The sequence below is a fragment of the Sceloporus occidentalis genome, unplaced genomic scaffold (genome assembly GCF_023333645.1).
Source record: "Sceloporus occidentalis isolate IW3139 unplaced genomic scaffold, rSceOcc1.0.p SCAF_1, whole genome shotgun sequence".
Classification (NCBI taxonomy): Eukaryota; Metazoa; Chordata; class Lepidosauria; order Squamata; family Phrynosomatidae; genus Sceloporus; species Sceloporus occidentalis.
In genome coordinates, this window is record NW_028316981.1 from 308,280,099 (window position 1) to 308,296,859 (window position 16,761).

At 44.6% G+C, this 16,761-nt stretch overlaps 1 protein-coding gene across 1 annotated transcript in view; it reads left to right on the plus strand.

Moving 5' to 3' along the window:
• The window catches only part of LOC149324215 (lipoxygenase homology domain-containing protein 1-like), a 237,886-nt gene that overhangs the window by 3,981 nt on the left and 217,144 nt on the right, over positions 1-16,761 (plus strand). Inside the window, exon 2 of the mRNA XM_089487726.1 lies at positions 4,899-5,013. Coding sequence (XP_089343852.1) covers positions 4,899-5,013 — 115 coding nt within the window. The remainder of the gene's footprint in view (positions 1-4,898; positions 5,014-16,761) is intronic.

Sequence of the window (16,761 nt, forward strand, 5' to 3'; positions counted from 1 at the left end):
TAGCACCTTTTTAATGAAGCCTTTCACCCATCTCCAGCTTATTGTCATTGTCGATATCATCATCATCATCATCATCATCATCATCATCATCATCATCCTCCTCCTCCTCCCACATTCTACATCACTGTCTACATTTCATAACTTTGAAAATCCATACTGATGTTGGAGAAATGCAATGAAACTCTGTTAGTGAATTGTGAGGGTGCTGCAATGCACATTAGCTACTTCTGGTGCTCATGGGCACTCCTGTTGTGTTCCAGCACTTCCTAGCCTGTGTCCAGATGCTCATTTAGTTGAATTATAAAACATCTGGAAATCAAATGGTTCCCCAACATTGGTATATAAAGAGATCACCAATGGTAGAACTGACAGATACAGGAAGAAGAGAAAGATTGCATTTGAACCAAATATTGCCTTTCTTCCCTGAAATAAAAATTCAGATTAGATCACAATATCTGCCCATTTCTGAACGAAAGCCTGCCACTGCTTTGATGAAACTGAGATGTTTGTATTTCCGCAGCATCTGAAAGGGAGATGGAGGTTTTGCTCTTGGCTATGACACCAAATGACTCAGAAGGCACTCTTCAGAGGCTGACTCAGAAATAATTTTGGACTTTGCAGTAGCTGGCCAATCAAGCATTAAGAAATCCAGACAATGGCTAACCTATCTATACCTCCTGGTACACAGCACTATTTTGGTCTGAGGATGTAGGAGGCAGAATGTTAGCTCTTTGTGCTAAAGCTAAATTACAAGCAGAGAACAACTAGAGTTGCCTGCCATTCATTTTTTTTTTAAGCGGACTTCCTACAATTTCAGAAGCCCTATCCAAAGTAAGTAGAAAGCTTTCTGTCAAGACTGCAATATTTAATTGGTCAGATGTAGCCTCGTTCAGACCTTAAAGGCTATCCAGTCCAACCCCCTGCCATGCAGGAGTACACAATCTAAGCATCCCTGACAGATGGCCATCCAGGCTCTGTTTAAAAGCCTCCATAGAAGGAGATTCCACCACTCTCCAAGGCAGCATCTTCCACTGTCAAACAGCTCAAACCATCTTAAGTACCAAAACTACTGTATGTAAAAGGGTTACACAAGCCCGGGATAGACCACTCCAAAAGGGCAGCCTGACGGCGGCCTGTTTCCCTCTAAAGGGACATTGCAGGAGCCAAATGGTGTGGCATCCCTCTGGACCAAAAAGAACCTAGAAAAACCAAGTTCTTTTTGGTGTGTGGGGACAATATCATCAGTGTGCCATTGGCGCACTGTGACACGTCCAAGACACAAGCGCGGTGCCTGGAGGTGCGGCCGTGGCGTCATGCTTGCATCATGCACCCATGCCACGTTTGGACGGTGCCACATAAAGATGGTGCCGCCCATATGTGTTAGAGTTCCAGAGAGTGCAGATGCTGTGAGTTCTGGAACCCTAAAATTGGCCCCAGGCCACCCAAAGTGGTGGTCTGTACTGGGCCAAAGTAACTTTATATATATATCTAGCTATGTAGCAGGGGCACTAAGAAATGCCTTTAATGAATTTCAGAGATACATAACTGAACACTGGTAAGAGTGCCCAGTGAGCATTGGTGCCCAATGTGCATCAAGACCATTATGATGAGCATCCTGTTGTGCATTAGTTGCATTGCACATTAGTCCTTTTCCCAACTCTGCTACACAGTAATAATAATAATAATAATAATAATAATAATAATAATAATAATTTATTTATAGCCTGCCCAATCACAAGGAATCTGGGCAGGTTACAGCAATAAAAATACAGAGATTACAATAAAATAAAATACAAAAAATAAATAAAATACAATAAAATAAAAAAGAGAGACATGAGTTACAGAATTCACAGTTAGACCTGATGGAACTGGGCCTGTCTTTTTCACTCCCTCCCAGGTCTGATGATGACAGTTGGGACGGAGGGAGGGCCCTTCTTCTTGAGGCAAGAATTTAATTTTAATTAATTTTAATTTAATTCTTCTCATTAAATTTAAGAGAAGAATTGGTGGACAGAGTGACGTAAGTCACAGTAAACGGGGAGAGGAACTAGATAGGGAAGGTCTGCCGAAGAGATCCATCTTAAGAGCCTTCTTAAAGGCTGTAAGAGTAAAAAGGTTGCAGATCTCCTTCAGCAGGTCATTCCATAGCTTCAGAGCAGCGATAGAAAAGGCCCTCTGGGTGACTGAAGTTAGCCTAGATTTTATTGGCTGAAGTAAATTCTTCCCTGAGGACCTTAGAGTGTGGGACAGACAGTATGGAAGAAGGCGTTCCTTTAAGTATTCTGGTCCCAAGCCATGTAGGGTACTGTAACTATAACAGCAGTCCTCTACTGCATACAGATGTTATGAAGCTGCCCAATTCTAATTCCAACAAACCTAAATTCACTTTTGAAAACATAAGATCCCAACAGGGTTCCAGTCACTCTCTTCTGCATATAGTTGTTTGAACATCCACTAAATATAGTTTACAGATCTAGTTTGCCAGCCAATTACAAAACATGGCTGGTCAAGTCAGAGATTGTGCCAACTTCTTTGATCACAGCACAATGCAGTGTCTGATTGAGCTGGTGATTGCTTCTTAAGGTCCAAAAGAAGTCTTGAAATTGGGGTTCACACTCTTCAGATTTAGGCTGTGTGCTGCTAATGAGCCACGGCTAGACTGAATGGACAAGCAGGAGCAATGGCTTCTTAGGGGTGCCCATAAACCAGTGTAGATTCTCATAACTTCTTCCAAGGATGCCTTGCCAAAGCTGCAGATGGATGTTGGGATCTAGGGCCTGGCTTGCATGCAGTTTTGAGCTTAATTTTTACGATGACTCCTGCAATGGGTCATAGGCAGAGTTTGGAAAGCACTTTTTCAAAATAAATCCTTCCCATTACTCATTACAGAGTTTCAAAAGTAACCTGTTCCTTTTACTTGTTATGATGATGGAAACAATTAACTTATCTTACTTGTTCAACCACTCATTACTGTCCTGTTATTTTCTTAGTTTTTAAGGAGGGAAAAAATCTTAGGATTGATAAAAGAATGTCAAAAAATGTAATAACTTCCTGTTGAAATGCCACAAAAAATGCTGTAAAAAGAAACGTTTGAAAATACCTGGAAACTGTTACTCATTACACCAAAAAAGTATTTTTGCTCTTGCTTATTATGTTGCTTCTAAAATGTAACTTTGCTCCACCCTTGTTACCCAAGAAATAACTAGTTATGGATAATGTTACTTGTAACTCATTACTTCAAGCTCTGGTCATAAGCAGGTGCTTTGTACTGAATCAGAGGCCCGTAACAAACGGGCATAAAGTACAGACGGGGTCCGTATTAGGATTGGAAAGGGGCGTCACTTCCGGACGCCCCTAACCCTAATACGGACCTAGTCCATACAAAATGGCGGCGCCCGTTCCACACGGGGGCTACCATATTTATGTAGTGGACGTGCACAGCATCGCACAGCACATATGACGCTGCGAGGTGCCATTGGTGCCTCGCGGTGTCATATCCGCACCACAAAGAGAAACGCCATTTTGGCGCTTCTTATTTGCAGCATGGAGGAGCCTCGCAGTTTGGATACTGGGGCTCCTCCGTGCTGCAAATGAAGGCGGCGGCAGACCGCCCCTTCTGGGCGGTCTGAAACACACCAGAGAGACCATTATTGTTGACACTGACTGGCAGCAGCTTTCCAGAGTTTCAAGCAAGATTCTTTCTTAGCCCTACCAGGCAATTAAACCTGGTACTTAGCATCTAGTATCTGGCCTAAGATAGTCACTTTCAGGTCAAAGAAGGAATTCCAGGCTTTCTCTTTTTTACTTTTTTAGAAGTCAGACATGTATTAAAGGAATCTTATAGTTAATCTTGACAATAAAGTCCATTTTAATCTGATTGCTCCAGATTGCTTATGGGGGTGGAAACGGATGAAGGTTGCTCTTTTTGTTGCTAAAGTTCTTATGTGTTTTTTTTTATACATCCACATTACATTTTTCTTTCCTGGAACATATAGACACAATTTCCAGTGCAAACAGAAATATTTTATTCTTCTCTAGAGGTTAAAAAAAACAACAACCCAGGATACAGCTCAGCAGAAAACAAAACAAAATGAAACCTCAAAACATGAACATCAACAACAAAAAGCTCACAATCAAAAAAAAAAAAAAAATTGGCCTGGTACAGACAGGCGCTTTGTGGTGCCCTGGGCCAAAACTAGGGTTCAGGAGAGCAGAGCAACCGCACACTCCCAAACCCTTTTATGTAATGGCACCACCATCATGGCAGCCTCCCGTCCACACAGGGGCTGCCATCATGACACAAGCACAGCACAGCAGCATCGACATGTGACAGTGCGCACTCATGGTGCACTCATGGCATCTGCTGCACACACCAAAAAGAACCTGCTTTTAGTGGGTTGTTTTTGGTGCGGAGGGAGGCCGCATGGTTTGGCTGCTGCAGCCTCCCTCAGAAGCAAAAACAGATGCCTTTTCAGGCAGTCTGTCAAGCCCCTTTGAAAACAATATGTGAAACTTTAAAAACAATACGTTGTTGTCTAGTTTTGATTGAAGGACTTTTTGATGGATGGGTGGTGGAACCACAGGACCTTTACACTATAATAGCAATTTAATTTTGAAATATTGTATCTTTTAAAAAGAAGACATGCCCTCCTCCAGAGCAAATGGTGAGCAAGATGTCTATGATTGTCTATAGCACTATGAAATCTGAATATATATTGGCCAAATTGTCTACCCAGCTTCCTTGAACATAATTCTCTAGGAAGCCCCAACCAGTAATTAAATGAAGCTTTCTGTTGTAAGAGAGCTCACTTTTTTTGCAAGAGTTTGGACAGATCCTAAGATAGTAAGGGCCACTTTTCCTTCTAGTTTCATGATCTTTCATTCCTTTGTGTCTACAGTCTATGAAGTGGTGACAGTGACCGGAGATATCCGGGGAGCAGGGACCGATGCCAATGTCTTCGTTACTCTCTTTGGTGAATTTGGCATCACCCCAAAGGCCCATCTGACAAGCAAGTGAGTACTGGAGAAATTCCATGAGCTTGTTGTTGCCCTGAAGTTATTGTTGCCCAGTAATGAGTGATGTGGTTGACTGATAAGTGGAGAACTTTCGGAATGCATGGAAAGCCTGTGAGAAGAAACAAGTTACACCTGCATGAGCTTCCCAAGCATGCACAAAACACACGTGCAAGTTAATTGTCCTGCTATCACCCTGATTCACAATGCCCATTCAGGCTTGTATTTTATTTTTATTTAATAGATTTCTAGCTAGCTTTTTGAAGGTAAAACATTTCCAAATCAGGGTGGGTCTAACTTTCCAGAATACTCCAGGTTCCCCCCAGAATATTCTGGCCCCAGATTTCCCACTTACCTGCTCTCTTTTGCTGTGGGTTTTCAGTTCCTGCAGCAAATGGGCAGTTGCCTTCCCACACGGTGCCCATTCATCACCTGGTGCCACAGCTGGGTTAGAATGAAGTGCCCAGCCATGCTAGCGATGCTAGGCACCTTGTTCTGACCTCAGAGCATCTCGCACCCACTACGGTGGTGCTGGAAAGCTTGCAGGAACTGCTAGTGAAAAGGCTGCCCCTGCTGTCACTGCAGACAGAGCTAAAAACCTACACAAAAGGTAAATTATTTAAATGCAGGTTACGGGGAGGAAGCCCCAATTTGGGTGCACGTGTCATCAATACAGTCTGTACCTGGTGTTTTGGGTTTTGGCTCTGCGTCATGTAAATAGGTCACAGAGCCTAGAGGGAATTTGCCCATTTACACAAGTTCTCAGATTATAGAACAATAATGATGTAATTTAGGCACTTTGGCTAAAGGCATCAACCCTTATATAGCACACCAATTTCTGTACCTTTGCATTATTATTATTATTATTATTATTATTATTATTATTATTATTAACCTTTATTTATAAAGCGCTGTAAATTTACACAGCGCTGTACATATAGTCTTTTTAATTGGACGGTTCCCTGCCCTCAGGCTTACAATCTAAAAAGACACGACACAGAAGGAGAAGGGAGTGGTGGTGGGGAAGGGGCCTGTCTAGTAACATAATACATATAAAATAAATAGCAATACAGGAAATGATTGAATAAAACAGACAACAAAAGAACATCAAATAGCAAGTGAGAATTATGCAATGCCTGGGAACGCTTCTCTGAACAGGATGGTTTTCAGCTCCGTTTTGAAGCTGGTTAAGGAAGTGATGGCTCTTGCTCACGGGGGAAGAAGGTTCCAGGAGTGAGGGGCAGCAAGTGAAAAGGGGCGAATCCGAGATGGGGCAGAGGAAATCCTGGGCTGGGATAGCAGACCTTGACTACCATAAAGTGCACTGTGGTTAATTGAATCACTTTAAACAGTTTTCAAAGTACAAGATGTTATTTCTTGCTGAACTTTCAGCAGATGTGACTGTTTTATTATATTATTATGTTTTGGGAGATGTTACAGTTATTATTTATTTATTTGATTTACATCCCTTTTCTCCTGAATGGGACTCAATGGGACTCCAGAATGGGACTGTTTTCCATATTTGTTGGCAGATTTTTCTTTGAATTTGAGTGGGCTCTGTCTCTGTAGCTTATAATAGCTCCATTGGTATGCCATCTGTTCCTGGTGAATTATTTTTCTGAAGTGCTCTGAGTGCAGCTTCATGTTCTAACACTGTAGGTTCATCTTCAAATGGTTCCTCCTTGAATTAATCTGTCATCCCTTCATCACTTTGATATAGTTCTTCAGTGTATTGTTTGCATTGCCTTTTTATTTGTATTTGGTCATGTAATGTGTTTCCCTGCTGGTTGTAGAGCTTTAAATTTAGAGCTCTTGCTTTAAATTTCCCTTTGATTTATCAGATCTTTTCGATGAGGTCTCTTGTTCTTCCTTTTTTGTTGTCACTTTCTATTTCTCTGCATTGATTATTATAATATGACTCCTTGTCCCTGCATACAAGTTGCATTCAGGGTTCTGACCCTATTTCTGTCCCCTTTTAAGTTTGCTTGTTGCCTGTTCTTAACTACTAGAACAGTTTCATCTGCCATCCATTGGATACTTCTCTGCTGTTTTGGCTGCAGATAGTGTCTTTTTTCATTTGATGATCTCCGTCTGGGCATTGACAGGGGAAGCGTGTCCTTGTTGGTGCTCTTGGACATCTCAGTGGCTTTTGATACCATAGACCATGGTATCCTTCTGGAGCGCCTGGCAGAGGTGGGAATCGGGGGCACTGCGCTCCAGTGGTTCCGGTCCTACCTCTCTGGGAGGTTCCAGATGGTGCAGCTGGGAGACGTGTGCTCCGATAAGAGGGCCCTTACATCTGGGGTCCCTCAAGGAGCCATTCTGTCTCCCATGCTATTTAACATTTACATGAAACCGCTGGGAGAGATCATCCGGAGACATGGGGCGCGGGGTTATCAGTACGCTGATGACACCCAAATAGTTTTCTCTATGTCTCCGACTGATGCAGTGACTGGGGATGGCATCTCTCCTCTCGTGGCCTGCCTGGAGTCGGTAATGGGCTGGATGAGGGGAAACCGACTCAGTCTGAATCCAGAGAAAACGGAGGTGCTCGTGATAGGTTCCCCTGGTCCGGGGATGGCGGTGGTTCCACCTGTCCTGAATGGGATCACGCTTCCCGTGAAGGACTCGGTACGCAGTCTGGGGGTGCTCCTTGACTCGTCACTACACCTTACATCTCAGGTGGATGCGACGGTCAGGAGCACCTGTTATCAGCTTCGGCTGATTCGCCAGTTGCGTCCCTACCTGGGCCAGGGGGACCTTGAAACGGTTGTACATGCTCTTTGAACCTCTCGACTGGATTTCTGCAATGCGCTCTACATGGGGCAACCCTTGTACCATACCCAGAAGCTACAATTGGTGCAGAATATGGCAGCCAGGCTGTTCACTGGTACATCCAGGGCCAGCCACATAACACCAGTGCTTAAGGAACTGCACTGGCTGCCTATTCGCTTCCGGGCGCAATACAAGGTGTTGGTCATTACCTATAAAGCCCTAAATGGCTTGGGCCCAGGATACCTTGAGGACCGCCTCTCCCCATACATTCCGCCCCGCACACTCAGAACATCTGGGCAGCAGCTATTGAGGGTCCCTGGGGCAAGATTAACCTCCACATCGAGGAGGTCCTTTTCCATCTCGGCTCCGACCCTCTGGAATTCGCTACCCATAGAGCTCCGCGCAACTACCTCCCTGGCCCAGTTCAAGAAGGAACTAAAAACCTTCTTGTTCAAGTTAGCATTCCCGGATATAGGTTCCAGTTAGTCTCCCCCCCCCCTCTGTCAGCAGTGGCAAGCTGGCGAGAATTGGTTTTAATGTAATTTTTTAATGTAATTTCTTTTATTGTATATGTATTTGTAATGTGTGTATTGTATAAGGTTGTACACTGCCCTGATCATAGGAAGGGCGGTATAGAAATAAAATTTTTATTTATTTATTATTTATTTATTCCTCCCTGACAATGTCCCTGGCTTCTGAGTTCTTCTGGCTCCTAGTCAATTAGCTTTAACAGTACAAATCTATGGTCCAAAACATATAGAAGAAATAATCCAATTTGAGACCACTTTAACTGCCCTGGCTCAATGCTAGGGAATTCTGGTAAGGGAATTTTTGTAAGGGAAAATCTGCCTATGCTCGAGCCCCATAGGAAATAACGGGGCTCGTGCATGTGGTGGAAAACGTCATTGTTTTTCATCCCCAAGCAGCTTCCACATAAGGGTCTCTCTCTCTGGCTTTGCTTCGCGAATGAAGATTCAGGAAGGACACATCCCAACAGGTCCGGTTGCAGAATGCACAGCGGAAAGTCTCCTTGGGTGATGTTTCTGGGTTGTGGTTCTTTCTGTGTTGTCATTTCTCTTCGAGACTCATTCACTGTGAGCTTTCGAAAAAGGCTGCAGCATCGAAAAAGGCTGCAGCATCCACAATGCCTCCCAATGCGAGGCCAGGGCAGACCATTGTTGGTGATCAATTTGGCCAGGTCTGAGATGTTGTTTCAGGGAGTCCTTGTATCTCTTCTTTGGGGCGCCCCCTTTTACGCTGACCCGTGGCGAGTTCACTGTAGAATACTATTTTGGGGAGGTGATGGTCCTTCATCCTAGAAACGTGTCCTGGCCAGCGCAGCTGTGTCCTCAACAGCATGGCCTCAATGCTGGTGATCCCTGCTTGCTCAAGGACAGCAACATTCGTCACATAGTCAGTCCAGTGTATATTTAGAATTGTGCGTAAACAGCGTTGATGAAAGCGTTCAAGGAGTCGTAGGTGTTGGCGATAGGTGACCCATGTTTCAGACCCATAGTGGAGAATAGACAGTACAATGGCTCTATACACACTGATTTTTGTGCTTCGCCTCAAGTGTTTGTTACTCCAGACTCTTTTGTGAAGCCTTCCGAATGCACTATATGCCTTTGCCAGTCTGTGATCAATCTCTTTATCAATCTTGGCGTTTGAGGAGATGATGCTTCCCAGGTAGGTGAACTGCTGGACGGACTTAAGCACAGATGTGCCTACAGTGATGTGGGGATGGTAGTGTTCTTCCTGAGGTGCTGGCTGGTAGAGAACTTCCGTTTTCTTCAGGCTGACTTCCAGTCCAAAGAGCTCTGCAGCTGTTGCAAAGCAGGATGTTAGGCACTGCAGAGCTGCTTCTGTATGGGCAACGAGGGCAGCATCGTCAGCAAAAAGCAGCTCACAGACTAGATAGTTTAGAGTCTTAGTGCAGGCCCTCAGGTTGCTTAGGTTAAACAGGCTACCATCAGTACGGTAGCGTATATAAATGCCATCTTCTTCTGTGAGATCTGCCAAGAAGGAATTGTTCAGGGAGCTTGCAGCTAGAGAATCGATTCGAAGCTCTTTCCCTTATCAAGGAGGGTGAAGAAGAGCAGCATGGACAGGCTTCGGGGACAGAACAGGGGAGCCTGAGAGTCCCACCCGAGGGAACAGTCGCTGCTAAGCCTCGGAGGAGGCGTGTGGTCGTAGTGGGGGACTCCTCCTGAGGGGTACAGAAGCAGTGATTTGTAGGCCTGACAAGATGTCTCGAGAGGTGTGTTGTCTTCCAGGTGCAAAGATCCGTGATGTGACAGAGAGGCTGACAAGACTGGTCAAGCCTACTGACCAATACCCCTTCCTTTTGGTCCACGTGGGAACTAATGATACTGCAAGACACAGCATACAGAACATCAAAAGGGATTACGAGGCGCTTGGTAGGAAGCTGAAAGGAATGGATGTACAGGTTGTCATCTCGTCTCTTCTGCCAGTTGAAGGGCATGGTCCAGGAAGGGAGAGGAAAATAGCAGATGTGAACAACTGGCTCCGCAGATGGTGCTGCCGAGAAGGATTTGGATTCTTCGATCATGGGCTGCGGTTCCATGAGGAGGGACTTCTTGCAACAGACGGGTTGCATCTCACGCCAGTTGGAAGAAATGTTTTTGCCAACAGTCTCAAGAACTTGATCAGGAGGGCTTTAAACTGAGTTCCGAGGGGAAGGGAGACAATATTAAGGAAGGCGAAAGGGATGGCGAAAATAGTCAAACTGACATAGAGGAAACAAGGCAAACAGTGCAAGGACCCAACAGTGGGAGGCAAAAAAACTTGCACAGGCAGCAAGTAAAAGGGAACCATGGTCTGCGATGTCTCTACACTAATGCACAGAGCATGGGAAATAAGCAAGATGAACTCGAACTCCTAGTACAACAAAGCAAATATGATATAATAGGCATCACTGAAACCTGGTGGGATGAGTCTCATGATTGGAATGTGGAAATAGAGGGGAATAACCTTATTAAGAGAAATAGGCCAAACAGGAAAGGAGGAGGAATAGCACTATATGTCAGAGATATTTACACCAGTGAAGAGATCCTGGACATCAATCATGGAAGCCAGGTGGAGAGCATCTGGATAAGAATCAAAGGGGAGGGAAACAACAAGGGTGTTACGGTGGGAGTCTACTACAGACCCCCAAGTCAGACTGAGGAATTGGATGATATCCTTCTAGAACAGATGACCACACAGTCAGAAAAGAGAGATGTAGTAGTGATGGGCGACTTCAACTATCCTGATATTTGCTGGAAGTCAAACTCAGCAAAATCCTCAAGGTCTAGCAAATTCCTCACTTGCCTGGAAGACAATTTCATGGTCCAAAAGGTGGAAGAGGCAACAAGGGGGTCAGCTATTTTAGATCTGATCCTAACCAACAAGGATGACTTGGTTAATGGGGTGCAAGTGGTGGGATCATTAGGTGGAAGTGACCATGTTCTCCTGGAGTTTGTAATACAGTGGAAAGGAGAAGCCAGGAAGAGTCAGACACGCATCCTAGACTTTAGGAGAGCGGATTTCAGTAAACTTAGAGAAGTATTGAGGGCGATTCCATGGTCAGAAATACTAAAAGATAAAGGAGTTCAGGACGGATGGGACTTTCTCAAAAGGGAGATACTGAAGGCACAATTTCAAACAGTTCCAGTGAGAAAGAAAAATGGGAGGTGTCTCAAGAAACCAGGATGGATGACTAAGGAACTTTCAACCGAGCTAAGTTTGAAACAGAACATGTATAAGAAATGGAAAAAGGGGGAAATCACGAAAAAGGAATTCAAAGAAATAGCAGGCATGTGTAGGGGTAAAGTCAGAAAAGCTAAAGTGCAGAATGAACTCAGGCTTGCTAGAGAGGTTAAGAACAATAAAAAGGGCTTTTTTGGATATGTCCGCAGCAAAACGAAGAAGAAGGAAACGATAGGGCCACTGCGTGGAGAAGATGGCAAAATACTAACAGGAGACAGAGAAAAGGCAGAATTACTCAACACCTTCTTTGCCTCAGTCTTCTCAGAAAAGGGAAAGGGTGCTCAACCTGAGGATAATGGAGCAGAGGACAGAATAGGGGAATTTCAGCACAGAATAAGTAAAGAGATAGTAGAGGAACACCTTGTTAATCTAAATGAATTTAAGTCTCCGGGACCAGATGAACTCCATCTAAGGGTATTAAAAGAACTGGCAAAAGTAATATCGGAGCCATTGGCAATCATATTTGAAAACTCCTGGAGAACAGGAGAGATCCCAGCAGACTGGCGAAGGGCAAACGTTGTCCCCATCTTCAAAAAGGGGAAAAAAGAGGATCCCAACAATTATCGTCCAGTTAGTCTGACATCAGTTCTAGGAAAGATTCTGGAGCAGATCATTAAACAGAGAGTCTGTGATCATCTAGAAGGCAATGCCATAATCACAAAAAGTCAACATGGGTTTCAGAGAAACAAGTCATGCCAGACAAATCTAATCTCTTTCTTTGATAAAATTACCAGCTTGGTAGATGAAGGGAATGCTGTGGATATAGTATATCTGGATTTCAGTAAGGCCTTTGACAAGGTTTCCCATGACATTCTTGCAAACAAGCTTGTAAAATGTGGGCTAGACAAAGGAACTGTTAAATGGATCTGTAATTGGTTGACCGGCCGAACCCAAAGGGTGCTCAACAATGGCTCCTTTTCATCCTGGAGAGAAGTGACCAGTGGGGTCCCACAGGGCTCTGTCCTGGGCCCAGTGCTATTCAACATCTTTATCAATGACCTGGATGACAGAATTGGGAGCATACTTATCAAATTTGCAGATGACACCAAATTAGGGGGAATAGCTAATACCCCAGAGGACAGGATCAAGATTCAAAATGACCTGAATAGACTAGAAAGCTGGGCCAAAGCTAACAAAATGAAATTAAACACAGAGAAATGTAAGGTATTGCACTTAGGGTGGAAAAATAAAATGCACAGATATAGGATGGGTGACACCTGGCTGAATGAAACTACGTGTGAAAGGGATCTAGGAGTCCAAGTAGACCACAAGTTGAACATGAGTGAACAGTGTGATGCGGCAACTAAAAAGGCCAATGCTATTTTAGGCTGCATCAATAGAAGTATAGTGTCTAGATCAAGAGAAGTAATAGGGACACTGTATTCTACTTTGGTCAGGCCCCACCTAGAATATTGTGTCCAGTTCTGGGCGCCACAATTCAGAAAGGACATTGAGAAACTGGAGCGTGTCCAAAGGAGGGCGACAAAAATGGTGAAGGGTCTGGAAACCATGCCCTATGAGGAACGACTTAGGGAGTTGGGGATGTTTAGCCTGGAGAAAAGAAGGTTAAGAGGTGATATGATAGCCCTGTTTAAATATTTGAAAGGATGTCATATTGAGGAGGGAGCAAGCTTGTTTTCTGCTGCTCCAGAGAACAGGACCCGGAACAATGGATGCAAGCTACAAGAAAAGAGATTCCACCTGAACATTAGGAGGAACTTCCTGACAGTAAGGGCTGTTCGACAGTGGAATGCACTTCCTCGGAAGGTGATAGAGTCTCCTTCCTTGGAGGTCTTTAAACAGAGGCTGGATGGCCATCTGTCAGGGATGCTTTGATTTGGATTTCCTGCATGGCAGGGGGTTGGACTGGATGGCCCTAGTGGTCTCTTCCAACTCTACGATTCTATGATTCTATGATTCTAGGATGGTCTTCAAGTTTTGTTTGCAAATTTGCCTGGAAGTTGTCTCTTATGGCAGCTTGTTGAAGACTGTTGACTTGGAGTCTCCTCTTTAGGATGCCACCCCTCTTAGGTTTGAACTTAAAATGAAGATTTAGGCAGGTTACAGACCGCCATAAAGGACGTCCTTAGGACGTCCCATTTTGAAAAAGGGGCGTCTCTTCCAGACACCCCTTACCCTATTACGGACAGAGTCCATGACAAATGGCGGCGGCCATTCCACACGGCCGCCGCCATTTTGACATAGCGGATGCTCTGCATCTGCACGTTGCGCGGCGGAAGTGACACCGCGAGTGCGCCCTTTGGCACTCGCGGCGCCTCTTCCGGGGCCTGAGAAGGAGCGTGATTTCTGCGCTCCTTCTCTGCAGCGTCCGGGAGCCACGTCGTTTAAAGGCTGCGGTTCCCGGATGCTGCAAGCGGAGGCAGAGCCAGACCGCCGCTTCTCGGCGGTCTGTAATCCCCCTTAGTTTGCATCTTACAAGGCGATGATCTGTTTGACATTCTGCACTGGGCATCACTCGGGTATGACGGACATCGCAAATATTTCTCTGGTGCACTAGGATATAGTCAATGAGGTGCCAGTGTTTGGATCGGGGATGCATCCAGGTTGTCTTCAGGCTATCTTTCTGCTGAAAGATGGTGTTTGTAATAGTCAGCTGCTATTCTGCACAAAACTCTAGCAGGAGGCGTCCGTTATCATTACAGTTTCCAACACCATGCTTGCCTAAAACACCTTTCCAGGCTTCGAAGTTCTTTCCTACTCTGGCATTGAAGTCACCAAGGATAATGATTTTGTCTTCTGCAGGGACTTTCTGTTTAAGGTGGCGTCGTTCTGAGTAGAATTTGTCTTTCTCTGCAGGGTCGGCTTGCATAGTTGGGGCATATATACTGAAGAGAACAACATGTGGGAGGCGTAAAGAGATAATGCGATCAGAGTGTCCTGTTGGCAAGGTTTTGAGTTTGGAGGCAATGGAGTTTTTGATCATGAAGCCTACACCTGAAAGATGTTTTCCTGTTTTAGGTTTGCCAGACCAATAGAGTATGTAGCCAGAGCCAGAATCTTTAAGGCTGCCTTCCTCGTGGAGACTAATTTCACTTAGAGCAGCAATGTCGATGTTAAGTCGTGACAGTTCATGGGCTATTAGAGCAGAACAACGTTTAGGGCGTCCACTATCTGCAGAATCTTGCATGGTTCTGATGTTCCAGTATGCAAGCGTTAGTCTATTTGCACCTTTGGAGGCTGGTGTGTGCCTTTGTCTGTTTGTCTTTGTTTGACCGCATCAGGAGATGCCCGTTGGCTGCGGCTAGCCAACCGGGTTGTTGGGGATGAGCTTTCTTTAGGCTACCTTTTCTAGGCCCCTCTCCATATGGAGCAAGCAGTGCTCTCCTTTAAAAAGGTTGCTTGGTCATTCAGGATGCTGCCAAACAAGACTGTCATCCCCAGTCAGTCTCAAGTGACCAAAGTCCTGAACCGCCTGCATGCATGGTTGGGTCTGCGGCTTCCAGTGCATCTTTACACCTGCAGTTTCGTCCCTCGCCTATCGCTACAGGGCTTTTTCAGAGATTGGATGTATCCTTCGAGCCTGTGCAATGGATTTTTCTGGTGGAGTGCAGCGTGCACAGAACTGGCCTCACCCTTTAAACCAATGGTTCGTCTGCTGAGGCCTTGACAAGCATGGACGATAGCAGCTAGGTCTTCGGGTCGTAGGTTTGATTAGAGTTTCCTTCTCTTAGATGGTTGACTTTACAGGGTTAGACGAGCACCATCTGCCCGGGTTTGGGATTAGAGTTTTCCTTCTCCTAGGATGGTTGCCATAAGGCTAGAGAGCCCATCCTGCCCTTTGGCGCTCTTGGTCAGACCCTTCGGTTGTGACCTGTTTGGCATGGGGGGCCCTGCCGGTGGCTATTATACCACCGCCAGCATAGCTCACAGCTTCATTAGGGTACGCAAGCCTCTCCCCCATGACAAGGGGGCGTCAATGGAGAGGTAAGCCTAAGGGTAAAGCCGTGTAAAATGTGTCCACACATAGCGCGGGTGCACTGTATTTATGATGAACAAACTGTTGGCCTCACAAAATTCATTCTATCTTCTTTATTTCTTAATCCTATGCCAAATTTTTCCTAAAGTCTTTGATTCTGCTCTGTTTCCTACCTTTGCATTCCAGTTACCTATGATCAACAAGTTATATTTTTGTGTGCAATCAAGTTCTTCTTAGACTCCAGCATAGAATATTGATATTTCTTTTCCTTCTGCCTCTATGGTTGAAACATAAACTTGGACTATGGTTGTATTGATGGGTTTTCCCTAAAGTCTTATTGATATGATTTGGTCAGACTTTGCAATACATCCCTTGACTGCTTTTCTCCATCTCTCCTCACTATTAATGCCACCCCATTTCTTCTTAGATTTTTGTTTCCTGAGTAAAACACTGTAATTATCTGACTTAAAATGTCCCTTCCCTGTCCATTTTAGCCCATTCAGCCCAGGTATTGCAATATTTATATGTTCCATTTCTTGTTTTACTATGGCCTGAAACAGACCATGGGCCACAGATTCAGGTTGTCCTGGGGGCATAGTGCCTGAAGGCGCACAGAGCATGTCATCCGCAAAGAACCAGGCTAAGAAGGAGTGGATAGAATCCACTCCATCTGGTGGCCTGATTAAAAACTGCAGTGACACCCTGGATTGGGCCGGGCATATGTGCTTGCCATGGTCCTGGAGTGAATGGTGCCAGAGCAGCCTTGCACCATCTCTTCTGGGCATCTGTTTTGTGCCTATGTCTAGCTTCTCCTTGTTCATGCGTCTCACATTTTATGTTCCTATAATATATGTTGTGTAGCTTCCAACTTTTCTTTCTCATCTAAGTACATCAACAGCTGAATATCATTAGCCACAGTGTGCCTTGTAATAATAATAATAATAATAATAATAATAATAATAATAATAATGATTTATTTCTAGCCCGCCCAATCATGAAGAATCCGGGCGGGTTACAAGAACAAAATACATCAAATTACAATAGAGTTAAAAAAAACCAAACCCTAGACCTACCCCCCCCCCCCATTCCCAGTACTAAAACAGAATTAAACAGTAATAGTATAAAAACATTAAAAACATTAAAGACATTAAATAAAACAAAAAAAAAATTGGCAGAAAGATAGGCGGGGAAGAATAGACAGATGAGGGGACAAATATTTCTATATCTGGGGAGGGTAACTAAGTTGGAAAGTTGTCCTCTTCTGTAGC